The sequence below is a fragment of the Ctenocephalides felis genome, unplaced genomic scaffold (genome assembly GCF_003426905.1).
Source record: "Ctenocephalides felis isolate EL2017-DRISC unplaced genomic scaffold, ASM342690v1 CF-g0.4_SCAFFOLD_01819, whole genome shotgun sequence".
Lineage (NCBI taxonomy): Eukaryota > Metazoa > Arthropoda > Insecta > Siphonaptera > Pulicidae > Ctenocephalides > Ctenocephalides felis.
In genome coordinates this window covers 48,754-64,071 of record NW_020537973.1, presented here as the reverse complement: position 1 = coordinate 64,071, position 15,318 = coordinate 48,754, and the positions used below count along the sequence as shown (strand labels likewise).

Here is a 15,318-nt window from a genome sequence, read left to right as displayed (position 1 = left end):
TCTTAAACATAACATAAATCATTTGTACAAATTCATTAAATAGATACTAACTATACGTTTTTGATACAAATTTTATACATTCTCAAGCTTGTTATGAAAATGTCAAGTAACGATTAAAAATGGTTATTATTCGTTGTAAAGTTATTATTTATTAATTAGTTGTAATGATCAAAATTCCTGAAAAACAATTTTAAAGAAAACAACCTTTTAATTTATAATTTTAATCAATCACTTCTTTATAAAATTTATTTATTTACACTATTTAGTACAATAACTAAATCTGATAAATCTCATTTTTTTAATTTTACATGTTATAATATTTCATCATATTCAGTTAGATGCGAGTAAAATGAAAAGAACTGACTTAAGTTTCTTGACAATCACAGTCATTTCGAAATATTAATAATAAATAATGTTATATAAATGTACACGTTATTAATTAAATTTACAAATTAATACTGCAAAACTTAACTTAATAGTTGACTGTGATTTTAGTTAAAATTATTTTATGAAATTTCTCAGTTTACTTATGGAACCGATAAAATTTGGTTAGACTCAATTTGTATTTCTGAATTTGTATTATACTATAAACATCAGAATTCAACATATTTTGATTTCGAGAACAAATTACTCTATTAGTGTTTCTATTTATTTTCTACAATTTACATTGAAACTCGATCGTATTGCACATTATGTATATATAACTTTGCAGTTTAAAATCGAATCTGCCCTGCAATGCAATTAAATCGAAATATGAACTTAAATACTAGAAATAAATTATCACTGGGGTGCATTCGTTTAGTTAACCTAAAATTATACAGAACAATTTATCTTTATCTTTAGAATAAAACTATATGTAATATAAGTACACTGTTCATATATCCGTGTATCACAATAATAATATTAGTCAGGACATCATATGATGTCACTAAAAGTCACTTTTTCTATAATTAAAACTATTTACATTGAGTATTGGTAGCACTGGCATTGTTTATGGTGGATATGATGAGCACCTTGTAGATAATGCGGTCATGTGTGCCGCGTATGTTGAAGATAGTGAGCGTTTCGATCTTCACTATGTTGATCACGTTTGGTACGGGACATGAAAGTTCTGTTGCACCCTTGAACTGTACACCTATGCAGGTCTTGCGGGTGCACATTCTCGAAATGCCTCCTCAGCGCCGTCGCATCGCGCATGTGTTCGTGGCAGCGCCTGCACTGATAGGAACCGTCAGCCAAAGGCTGCGGCAGATCGTCCACATCATCCGGTATGCCGCTTGATGCTGAAACAGGCGAATCGGAACCTGATGACCTTCTACCCAACGACGTTAAGCCGTTCAGATGGGGCAACAAGTGGTTGAAACCTGCTAACCCATGAAAACCGAAACCCAATGGCGGCGGCAGCAGTAATGAAGAATGCATGCGATGATCACCATTAAACAGCATTCCTGGTGGTGGTGGCGGAATATGCTGATTACGAAAAGCCTCCAAATTTTGAGTGTCCGCGTATAATCGGGCCAAAAATTCTGTATGAAGTGCGGGGAAAGGTGATTTATCTAATAGACCTGCTAAAGCTGGTGCATCCTGCTGACTGCTTGTTGATGTAGATAAAAGTTTTCTATGAAGGTTTAAATTTGTACTGTGTCTATCTCTACTTCGCTTGGAAGGAAAAGCAGCATTACAGCCATCAACTGTGCAGCGATGCATTAACTTTAAATGAACATTCTGGTAATGAGTTTTTACTCCAAAATGGTTTTGGAATATTTTACCACACGCTGTGCATTTTCGTGGGTTATCTTTGTCTATTGGTATTTCTGTAGTCGTAATAAAAGTACCATTTTCAAATCGGCCATAAACACGATGTTCACTATTATCATCTGATGGTGAATCATCACTGGATCCTAAATCATCTTCATCATCAATATCAGGAGATGAAGCTCGACTATGTGCTGGACTAGGCGGACTGGTACCTAACAGAAATCCTCCCACGGCAGGATATGCATTGCCAGTTGGCACCATTTGTATACCCCTAGACATTAATTCACCAAAGTGTCCGTGTGATAGGCTTTCTAACCGGCGCAGAGCATTAGCAGAATCTAGAGATTCAGCACTTCTTCTACTTTCAGCCGAACTAGGGCGTGGCGCATCATCCTCAGTCTTACAGATATCTACATTTGTCGCAGAAATGCGTTCATTGGCATTAACATCAGGACTTCTCGGTTTTGTACACAGATCTTGAACTTCCGTTTGTTCAGGTTGTGTAATCACAGGTGGTGTGGACGACACTAAAGATTCTGGTTTTTCTTCGGAACGTCGACGTTTGATGAGAGATTGTGGCTCTGTTTGCACTGGTTCCGTATACATCATCTCATCCGCAGATTCGTCTTCGGAAAGAATCTGATGATCTGGTGGGTAAGAAGCACACCTAGTCGGATTCTGGCTCTTTCTTTTCCGTTGCTTATTGGCAGCGTGTGGGCTTGCAGCGTCTTGAGGTATATTACTGGTTGTAGATGAATCTTCATTACTGTCTGGACGCGTTTGAGCAGGCATTGAATCACGTTGTTCAGGTTCAGATGGCGATTCGTCATCATCGCCTGCTACTACTACAATTCCACCATCATCGTCATCATCTTCCTCATCGTCCCCATCAGCGTCATCAAATTCATGAGTTGGTGATGAAAGACCTTGAGGTTCTGAACTTTCAGAACGTTCAACAGGTGTGAGTATTTGCTGTTGCATTCTTTCTCTTTCATATCGCTGCTGCAGCTCGCGATCTAAATTGTGTTTAAAATCTAGAGCTGCTAGCGAATGAGGATGCTGAGGATGTCTTAATTCTGGCGGTGGTGTCAATAGCGGAAATGGTCCAAATGGATGAGGAGGTAACGAATGCGGATGTGGTGGTAGCAGAACAGGATGAGCTTGTGCGCTACGACCATCATGAGGTGAGATTTTGCGACGCAAATGAGGTGAGTGCAATTTAGGGTTAGGATTTGCACTGTGTCTATTACGCGATCTTCTTGAACTAAACATCATACTGCAACCCTCGACTGTGCATTTGTGCATTTCACGTAAATGAACAGCAGAGAAATGTATTTTCAAAGCTCCTTTGTCACAAAATGTTTTTAAACAGACGTTGCATTGAACGCGCTTTTTACCTGTTGCAGGATTTATGAACTGTGTACCTAAATTAACAGGTAAAGCACCAGCTGAGGAACCCCAATGTCTTTTTGCTGGTGGCGTTCGAGGTGGTCTGCGTGAAATTCGATTAGCGGCATCTTTACTTAAATTTAATGCGCTATGCGAATTCTCATCTTCATCTGAATGATCAGATGTTGGCCTCGAATCCGACTTCACGCTATTAGAAGTTGGTGTTTGTTGAGGTGACACAGGTGAAGTAGCTGGAGCAATTGGTGGTGGCAAAAGGCCTGTGTGAAATGATGCTGGATGCGGATGATGAAGACCAAATGGGTTTAAGTTGTGATGATGCTGAGGATGGCTTAAACCCAATTCGGCAGCTTCGGATAAGCGACGGCGCATTGCTTGCAAATGTTGCTGCGCCAAATCTGGTGCTGGAAAACAAGCGAGAGCACCTAGTTTGCGAAAATCGAATGGTTGCATATTTTGCAAACGGCCTAAGGGTCCAGGTGCGCTTGCTGGGCTTGGCGGTGGGCCTGCGGACATCTTGTAGGCGCCTAGTGGCGGCTTCTGGTGGTGCGGAGGCATCTGTGCAGGAGCGAGGTGCATGTTCATCGGAGAACGGCGAGCAAATAGCTGCTGCAGCGCAATAGGCCTTGTCTCAGCAAACCTTAAAAACTGCTGCAAGACGGCCGATTCTTCTTCGGGACTACAAATGCTCCATCTATCGAGTGTTCCACCATGAGATTCCTGCAACAACAAAAAACATATTAAATATTTTTCCCACACATAAAATATTCTTATTTATATTCATATTTATATCAGCATTTAAAATGGCGTATTAGAGAAAATAAACCCTAGTAAAAAGGTTTTTAAAGAGGATTATTATTATCTGGGTAACAGAATAGTTCCGCCTGAATATTTAAAACTCATTACCCCATGCCAATATGCGCAGAAGTACGGAATTTATAAGTTAACATAAAACCACAGCACGCGGAACCAGTTAAAGTTTTAATCAATAATATTAGCCTTTAGAGTTTCGACAAAAAACATAACATTTTGAACTATTTAAATTAAACTTCTCGTTACATTAGATAAAATTGAAAAGATAATTTGCTGCTAAAGCGATTTGAAATCTACAAATGCAAAGGATGTATATATGTATGTCCTCTGCAGTATTTGAAAATTATAGTTTTGTGTTATAATACATTGAATCTGAAATATCAATATTAACAATTAAAACATATGCATATGACTAGCTAAGTTTCGAATTACGACCATTATAAGGTCGATGCTTGGACATAGTACCCTGACCTTTTTCATAGCGTCCACCATTCAAATTCTATGAACATCTACCGTTCGGTCATGGGGAAGACAATATAGAATTTCGAATAATGAACGAACTTGTAAAATCCCCTAATGGCTGACTCAATTAGACAAGGGCAAAAGAGCTGCGACCCCTCCTCAGATGGATCGTACAGACTCGACATACCGTAACTCAAACATCATAATTGGCAGTGTCAGCGATTTAAGGGCTTCAATCGACGGGATTGTCAAATAATTATAGGCTTATGTTTCAATTGTAAACAGGAAATACATAGATTTATTTATTTAGGCAATTGTTCTGCCAACGATTTACTTTGTTTGTATACGCCCAATAATTATGATTAAATAACATGTATAGTACCATGTATATGCATACAGATATGTGAGTATGTAAAAGATGCCATGAATGCGAAAGCATATTTGTAAACAAAATAAAGTGGCACTTTAAATTTTACATTGTAAGAACAATTAGATAAAATAGAAATATTATTTTAGTGTAAAAAACTTTATCTGCAGATAAAAAGTTGTAAGCGTTAGCTGCTGTAAGAAGCCACGTTGGGCATATACAGGTTATGGATGTATGTAGACTCTTTTTTAACAATATAAAATAAAAATATAAATATCAATTTCATCAAGTAAAATGGGACGTCTCTAACTTGTATTAGTTTTATTTATAATATTTAATGAAATTTTGTTAAATAATATAGTTTTTATTTAACAAAATTGTCCGTTTGGAATTTGATCGAGTATTATACGTATAGGTATGTTGGCTCAATTAAAACGGTCCTAACTTTCTGTATATGTATAATAGAAATGTTTAATAATATTTGCTAAAAAAATAAGAAATAAGATAGTTCTATAAAAACTACATATAAATATATTTTGTAAATAATATTTCAAAATAAAGTTATTAAAAATCCAATTGAGCAAAATAATTGAAAACATCTTCGATCTTCTGCGCGCTTATGAATTCAAAGTTGTATCAGAAATCTGAAAGGGTTTATTATGCAAGGGCGGGACGGAAGGGTTGTGTTATTTTAAGGGGACGGACGACGCAGATCAGGACAGCCCTTCTAATGAGACCAATTCCCAAAATGTCGAGCAAATATTTTGAAACGAATTCATTAAAATCATGCTTCATATTTCATCCCAAGGATAGGGATCATAAAATTAATAAAATATGTTTGTTAGTAACAAAACTTTACACGACGATCTTCATATTGATTTTATAAACAAAATAATACAAATCAACAGTAAATATTTTGAAACGAATTCATTAAAATCATGCTTCATATTTCATCCCAAGGATAGGGATCATAAAATTAATAAAATATGTTTGTTAGTAACAAAACTTTACACGACGATCTTCATATTGATTTTATAAACAAAATAATACAAATCAACAGTATAAAACACTTTCAAAAACTACAACATCATTCAAACAATATAGTCACTCAGCTTCTTGAGACATCAACTTCAAGAAGACTGAAGAAGAAGCTGCCCGAAGATAATATGGAGGAACCATAGAACTACCACAACCTTATATAAACAGAATAATTGAATCATTTATTGAAGTGATTCTCTGAATATGATTGTAATATTGATCCGATAAATTTATATGTGTGTTTGCAAGTGTGTGTGTATGTGTGTGAGTGAATGACATAAGCCAAATAGCTCATAGAATAGTTATGTATTCTGATTGCTATTGAAAATAAAAATTAAAAAAAAAAAAAAAAAAAAAAATCATACTTCTAACTATTGATACAGCAAATATTGTAAATATATATATATATATATATATATATATAAATTTTGCCACGACATCTAATAGTATATTTAAACACACACTTTGATGACTCATACATTGTTATGCAACTGAATTAATTATACCTTTATGTTTCTCATCTTTATTATAATTTATACAAAATTGCCATTTATGAATACATTATACAAGAAATATTGCAGCTTCGTTCTCTGTGTAGTTTCATGTTAACTCGAGAAGTCCCTTTATTATCATAGGACTATATACATGTTGCTCTTTGGGGGTTTGCTTTATGTTAATTGTTATAATTGGTACAAGGTGACGTAAAAACTCTTGATTAAACTTAAAAATAAAAGTAATCATTGGGTATAGGTAAAATTTTTGTAAATATAAATATGAAGTAATGATTATAAAATATAATAAAATGTTAGATAAAATATTATATTCGATTGACAATTTTGTATAATTGTGATAATATTTTTAATTTTAAATTATTGTTCCAAGATAATAAATTATAAATAAGAAGAGTCCATCTAAAGAAGCCATTTTGTGAACAGTTTCCTAACTGCAAGGTAACACAATGAAGAAGGATGAACAGAAGGAAAGACGGAGGCAAATGAACACCAGACAAAGGACAAACAAAAGGACTTTAATTACCACCGAGAAGCAATCGACGAATGCTATACACCGATTACGAAGACGAGAGGCTCTCATTGGACATCGTTTTATTTTGTTATTAATACATATTTAGATTTAAAATCATTAGGAGAATAAAGCTCCTTTATTTATGTCAAGGAGTCTTGATATTGAATATACGCTATTAGTTAAAGCACTTAGATTTGTAGTCCCAAATAAACTCAAAAACCAACTTATAACAAACTATAAATTATGGTGGTTAAATTAGTCCATTAAATATATAAATTAAAAAAAATATTAAAAAGAATATTTTAATGTCCACAATTTTATCGCATTACTCCAAGTAAGTAAGGAAAGAAGCTAACAAATAAATAGTCGATATTTTTTTCATTACCTACTTCTTTGTAGTAGGTACAACTCTATTTTTTAATAAAATTTTAATTATATTGAAAAAAATTTCATATAATAAAACAAAAAAATATGATAGTCATTTACAAATTAAAATAATAAAAATAAAATTAAAATAATAATTAGTAGAAAAATTAGATTTGATAAACTTATATTAAATGATCTAGCTATAAGTTTAAGTAAATTTTTTTTGCATAAAAAAATTTAAAAAAATATTTTAACGTCCACAATTTTATCGGATTACTCTAAATAACTAAGGGATCTAGCTAATAGATAGATAGTCGATATTTATTTTCATCACCCTTGTACTAAGTATATCAACTCTATTTTTTAATAAAATTTTAATTTTATTTAAAAGTGTTTCATATAATAAAAATAAAAATGTAATAGTAACTCACAAATTGAAACAATAATAAATAATATTAAAATAACAATTGGTAGAAAAAATCGATTTCACAAACTTATATTAAATGACCTACCTATAAGTGTATTATAAACTTTTTATACATTCATCATATTTGTTATTTTAAATCCATTAAAATTCTATGATACTCATTCGTTTACTAAATCATGTAAAGTTGTTGCATTAAGACAGGCGCATATCACAGCAATATTTCGAATCAGAAATGCTTCTGTAGTTAGTAGAAGATTTTTGCTTCCATCAAAATACGAATTACTTTGTGAAATATATATATATATATATATATATATATTAGGGTGGTCCTTAAAATGGTCATTTTCGAATTTCCTTGCTCCCAGGGGCTCAAATGGTTCCAAATTGATAAAAAACAATTCTCTGGAAGTTTTAGCTCTTAATATTAACATTTAGATAGAGCGCATTTCAATCAAAGTTTGTATGGAAAGAGCATAGAAAAAATTTTGAAAATTTAAAAAAAATGTTTTAGGTATAACTTAGCGACAAATGAATGAGTTTTATTCATTTATTTGTTTGTTAAATTACATCTAAAAAACATTTTTAAAGTTTTTGAAAATTTTTCCATGCTATTTCCATACAAAACTTTGATTGAATTGCGCTCTATCTAAACGTTAATATTAAGAGCTAAAACTTTCAGAGAATTGTTTTTTATCAATTTGGAACCATTTAAGCCCCTGGGAGCAAGGAAATTCGAAAATGACTATTTTTAAGGACCACCCTAATATATATATATATATATATATATATATATATATATTAAAAAAATAACAAGCAAAAATAGTGCAAATGCAATATTTAATTTAATTTTATATTAATCTATAAAGAATTTTCTATACTAAACTCTAACGACGTTAAGGCTATTGTTTATTTTATTAAAAAATATTTGAAGATCAGAATTAAGAAATATGCTTAAAAAAACTTTAGGATTTTGTAATTTGTTTCAGTAATTCCATTTGGTTTTGAAATAATATTTAAAATAGTCCACTCCTGAATACATAATTTTAAAAATGATTGTTCAATGCAAACAACTGAATTTAATAATGTAAATCAGCGTTTGTTTTAAAAATTAACTTCAATTTGGTTAAAGAGCTTCTTTTTCTTGTTATAATTTCAATTTTTGTATTCTCTCATTTATAATAATACATGTTATACGATACTGGACAAAAAGACATTCATATACAATTAAATATTTGTTTATATACAATTAAATATATATATTATTTACGATTTAATTCAATGATGATAAAAACAAAATTTGTGTGATAAAATCGTCAACATATCTATCTTTCTCTTTACAAATCTGAAACATATTTCTATTATATATTTAGATAATAACTGTGAAATTTTCTGAACATATTTAGATAGTTAATTAGTTGATATGTGTTTTGTACTATGATATATCTTGTTTCATTTTTACATTATAATTACTGCTGATATGCTTATGAGCTTAATTATATATTGGATTGCTGAATGGGATATTTCACTCGATGATGCATCTAATATAGCTCACCAATCAATTACAAGACATAATTGCGCTATTTTCCATCTTAATAACTAGATGCAACAGAATAGCATTTTTGAAATCCCAATAAATACAATAAAATTGTAAATCAAAGTATATAATTATTAGTTATTAATGAGAATGTTCATTCTTTTGTTAAAGTTGAGACTAAAGGTAAACATCCCGGATTGGCCGGTACAGTTCCGATTTTCCGCCTTGCGTCCCGGCTTTTTCTGAAAGCAATATTTGTCCCGGTTTTAGATGTTTTGTCCCGGATTGTTCCGGATTCTTAAAAATTTTTTGATTTTTTAAATATATTTCAACTAGAAAACTTTAAATATATTTCAACTAGAAAATTGGAACCGAAAAAATGTGCATATCACCAGCACCCCCCTCCCCCCGCTCTCGAACATATTATAATCCGTCCCGAATTTCATGCAAAAAATATGGTCACCTTACTAAAGGGCAAGAAGTTAATTTAATCTATAGAAGTGATTGGAAATCAAAAATTAATTTCGAATTTTTTTCTTACATTGTCTGGGACTATCATTTTTTCCAGAAAGCGTACATATTAATATTTCACAAAAAGACAAAAAAAGATAGTCATACCAAAGCGTCTGGTCTGAATAAATGTATCGTCGCTCGCAATTTTGTAAAATTGCTAAACGATTCCCTCTAAAGGGAGTTAGCAATTATTACGCGAATAGCATAGTCTCGTACGCCCTGCGAACACGTTAATTCGGTCTCATATTTATATCCATAGTAGTATGCCTATTATTCGTGCAAGACATGACAAAATTATAGCAAATTAAATTGATCGCACAACCGAAGGAAATAATCGATATAATAACTATCGATGCCGTGCTTCTTAATGATCAGTTTCAAATTTACCACAGAAAGTTAGAAAATAGTCAAACATTATGTATGTTAATTTTATCGTGATAGATAATAGTGCTCTTTAAAAAAATGTTCAAGATGGTGCTTTCAAATTATATTATTAAAACAGGGTAGAGCGGGGCTTGAAGGTCCGCGAGGAAAAAGGTCCACCATCGGTATCTCAAATAAAGTGAAGACAAGTTTTTTAACAACAATATTTGAAAGTAGAGGGAAAAAGATGTATAACCAGCCACAACTTTGATTTTTACGACGTTGTTATCGAGATTTGATAGGCATTTTTTGAAAATCAACAACAAAAGAATTATTTTTCTTTGTTAGTTTTTTTGGTTGTGAGCATTGTTGTTTAGTGTACGGGACCTTAATATAATCTTTAAGTATACTTTGTTTAATTGTTTTATAAGAAGTATTGTTATTTTTAAGTTAGATCCAAGAGTTTTTATATATAACCCCAATAAATCTTGCATGTGGGTGGGGTAGAAAGGACCAACTAAACCTTTGCACTGGCAAAGATGTACACAATAAAAACTAGTAAATAAAAAAGTAAATTAAGATAAATAAGAAATTTTGCAAGAGATAAGTTGAATAAATAGTTATTCCAACTCTGTTGATGATTATTTCTGGCAAAATACCAGAGCAAGGTTTTATACATTGTTATCTTTATAAAAAATGTACAAATGAAAATTATATTTTAAATTGGTTGAATAATTTAACTAAAATTTTGTAAAATGTTTTTAAGATTGAAAATAAAACATCAGACCTGTTTGACCCCTGACTGTCCCATCTTACCCTGCCTATGGGGTAAAAAAAAAAGTTGATAAATTTTGGAAAAGCAATGAAAAAAAAACATTTCTAATATGATGAATTAGCTGGAGGTTTTACTGAACCTAGCAGATAGTTATTTGTTTGATGTGTTTTATTTATTGTAATATAATTTGGTTGGTTTTCACAATATAATTGCTCAAAAATCAAATTGGAACTTTGTGTCCCGCCCTATACTATACCTCTGCTATTATATATCTCTGCACGAGAAATATTACAATTAGATTAACATTATTTTAATGTGTTTCTCGTTTAGAAGTGATAAAATGAAAAATAATGACATGAAACAAAATAGAACTAATAATTGATGTTAAAAGTCGATTATAAAACACCAGTTTTTGAAACATATGTTCTGATATAATAATGATTACTCGAATCAAATGCTATATACAACTATGGGACTCGAAACCCGACAAAAAGTTCCGAGACCACACTCCATTGTGAGTTTAATAGCGATTTAGTTATCCCTATAAACGATTGTGTATTCGTTTTTTACATATTTTTTGTACCAAACGCTTGCTAACATGCACCGTAGCATTAAGATAAACGTTTTATTTAGAAAATAACAGTGCATTTGTCGAGCGATTCCTTACATGTTTTAAATGATATGACAAGAACTATCATTATAATAAAAAATGTTAAATTGTATATAAATATATAAATGAATGAGAATAAGATGAAATATGTTTAACCCTATTTATATGATTGTTTGAAGGGCCATATTACAAAAAATGGGATCACGATTAAGTGTTATTTAATACGCCTAGATATCATTGTTAATAAACAAGATTCAGAAAAACATAATTATTTAATGATAGCAAAGGATTTGATTTCTCACATTTTTAAGAGGAGTTTATAATATACAAATTTTAATTTACATTGGAGCTTAACTTAAAGTGTAATTGGCAATTAATTCCAAGCAATCTCTAACAAAACAAAAAAAAACTTGTTATGAAATGTAAGGTAACTAGTGGTACATGGCATTGTGCTTTAAGGCAAATTGATAAAACTTCCCGTACCATAATTGAACATTTGAGGTATAAGAGATTAATTATTAAAATTAAAATTGATAATTTTTAAAGTTGATCACTGATCAATAAAGTTTTATAATTCGTATTTTATAGACGAGATACAGAAGCATATAAATTGTGCGACGAACGGTGTTATACACTTAAGTATGTTTACATGAAATGTAAACATATGAATGAGTGCATCATTTGACTATTGTATCATTTTTACCATTTGCTCAATAATGTATAAAATTTCATGCGTTTCATCTGTGTATGTTTTGAACTGTATCGCAAAAGTTATTGATACATAAAAACTTCGCATTTCCGATATAGGAAAAAACCGCTAAAAAAAGAGAATGGAGACACAACATCACAAAATCCAGCCAGAAGCGACATCAATCCGCCGCAAAACAACGCTCATCACGCACGTAAAGCTCAAAAACTCGAAATATTAATACTGCGAAATATATCGCAGTATTATTAAAAAAACGTTACAGTTCTGTAAACACGCGTGCTGGATAGCTGCAAATCATGGAATAACCGCACACGCACATGGGCGCAGCCGTTCGGGCCGCCCGCCCGAATATCTACAGGTGCACGGAGGACGGCCGAGATGAAAATTCGGAGCAATAAAACAAATATATATATATATATATATATATATATATTCACATTAGTCGGGTAATTAAATGCGTAATCATAGCGTTCGTAACGATCGACCAAACGAAATAAACGAGTGCGCTCGATAGCCACTAAAAAGGAACACTGGCGTCAAATTATCGTAATTGGCTCTGGTCGCATGACGATTTGGCGACGAAGGATGCTGATTGCGGTTTGGAGTCTGCTACCTCTGCCATGTTCTTTGTTCCACCAAACATTTTGAATTATGGATTTGCGATCGGTTGCTTTATAACTCTCGCTAATTACCGGTCTCTTTTGGGATGAATCCGGAAACGCACGTCGCTTTTAGTGATTGCCAACGCCGGTAGGCAACGCCCGCCATCGAAGATTCTGAATCATGAGAGACTTCTTACAAAATTTAGTTTTGCCTACTGCATAGCTGAATAGTTTTTGTGGTATCGCTCTTATTGATTTAAATTTATAATTATATATTAAATAGTTACTGGCTTCATTGCTAGTATTTTTTATTCAAACTTTTCTATAGTATGTTTCGTGATTGATAGTTCAGCCGTATTTGTTACATCATCGGGTAAAATATCCAATTCAGCATAGCAATCTATGCTTATCAGTATTTTTTAACTTTCTGTAAACATACTGTGAAACAACATACATCACACCACATGACATATATTATCATACAACCAACAATCAAAAAGTGCTCAGAAAATTTACCAGTTATTGCCTAAATATAAAAATATATTTATTTACAATTTTTCCTAAATATTTCCATCCGCTCCTTTTACCCCATAGAGTTTCCCCCTAAGTCTCATTTTTATAAGCTGCATTATTTATCCAATACCAAATAAAAATTTCATGGCACATTTTTACAAAGATTATATATACCTAAATATTCATCATCAAAGTTAGAATAACTTAAAATTAAATTTATCTCTTGTAAAATGACCTTTATAACTTCATATTCACATCATATTTATCAAGTTATTTTGAGTCTATGCATTAAAGCATAGCAATAATTGACAATTATTAGTTATTGTATTCATGAATTTAGTCATTCATTTTCTAAAAACCGCCGACTTCTTCGAAATACGCTACATTTTGAAGAAAAAATATTGTGTTCCTATATCAATATCAAAACATTCCAGTCTATGTCAATAAAACTTCCGCAAATTTCTGTGAAAAAAGGATTGATTTTAGATCAAATCTATGTCATTAGTGTCATAAATAGAATCTATGCGTTTAAGCATAATTAATAAATCGCCGATGGCGGTCTCAGTCACTAAACCTAATATACCTGACATTCTAAGAAAATCTTCATAAATGAATTGTTTGTTCTACCGAAATATGATGAAATAATCTATATTTGATTTCACAAATCAAAATTTATAGCGTATAAAGGTTATATAAGTAATTAAATCATTTTGGCATTGGATACACGATTTTTTATCAGAAGATCTTAATTCGGTAATACACTGATTTTTCATATGAAACTAATTGTCATTGATTTAACTAAATTCTATATTTTTTTCTGATATGAAAATGCTTTGTAAATTTAAAAAAGGGATCGTTCAAGTATTACGTAAGCAGATTTACTACAATTATTTACCCCCCCCCTCCCCTTTGTCATCAAAAGTAAGCAAATTTCTTACCAAAAATAGGCAAAATAAGCAAATCAATAACCCCCTCGCCGCCCTATAGTGCTTACGTAATACTTGAACGGCCCCAAATAAATTGTTTTTTTATAATTTTTTTTTTAAATATACTAATTTTCTTCGTGCTATTTTCGTTCACGCCACACCCACTAATTTCGTACATATATAATATTAATTATCGAGAAAAAGAACATTATAGTGTAATTGAAAATATTCGCATGGTGGTTTTTAGCTATTGCGGCGCTATGGTGTGATTCTGAACTTTAAAACCAGTCTCTTGTAGGAGTCATTAAATGTATAATTACAAGAATAGCAGTTCTTTTGTAAATCACCAAGCATCATAAACACAAATGACCACTACACACCGAACTAATTATAATAATGGATTCCTTTTGTTTACACAATCTTAAAATATCTAATCAGTTTGAGCCAAGCTGATCTTATTTGTACTTTAGGCATTAAATTCATGACTTCTCTGTAGAAGAGCAAAATAAATTGCCCAATACTTTCCTTAAGCTACAAAAACTTTTCAGTTTTAGCACAAATCTATACATTGCCATTTCGCGATCCAATTGCCAAGAGTTAACCCAAAAGGAGCTCGTCAGCGAGGGCTGCAAGTTTTGGGTTCCCAGTGCGTGCGTCCGTACCGATTTTAATAAACGGTGTATAAATTCTCTGTCGGCATTTTTACGTGTACTGCGTCGTATCTGTCGGCCGTGCACTGATGATTTTTTTCAATATCACACACAGACGAGGCAACTCGCGTCTCATCTCATCTCCCCGTGGATTTTTTTTCGTCTCGTTCGTTATTCGGTGCGGAGTACGTCACACAGACTTCATCGCAGGTTTCACGTCTTCGCGTTCCGAGAATTTTATGATTCGAAAAATAAAATGTCATAAAAATAACTTTGGACAGCCATAAATGTTTTTTAATGCTTCTAAAACTGGACAATGGCAGAGGCAGACGCTTGAGGACACTATATACACGCATCTCGCGGATTTGTAGCATAAAACTAACTTTGTAGATCACTATATTTGATGTCACAAAACAGTTAAAAAGTCTATTGATGTGCCAGTTGAATTCTTCCGTGAGTGTT

The 15,318-nt window shown here is 32.0% G+C and overlaps 1 protein-coding gene across 1 annotated transcript in view; it reads right to left on the bottom strand.

Moving 5' to 3' along the window:
• Positions 1-733: 733 nt before the first annotated feature.
• The window catches only part of LOC113374465 (zinc finger protein basonuclin-2-like), a 21,769-nt gene continuing 7,184 nt past the window's right edge, over positions 734-15,318 (bottom strand). The window contains exon 2 of the mRNA XM_026614500.1: positions 734-3,885. Coding sequence (XP_026470285.1) covers positions 1,030-3,885 — 2,856 coding nt within the window. The 3' untranslated portion in view covers positions 734-1,029. The remainder of the gene's footprint in view (positions 3,886-15,318) is intronic.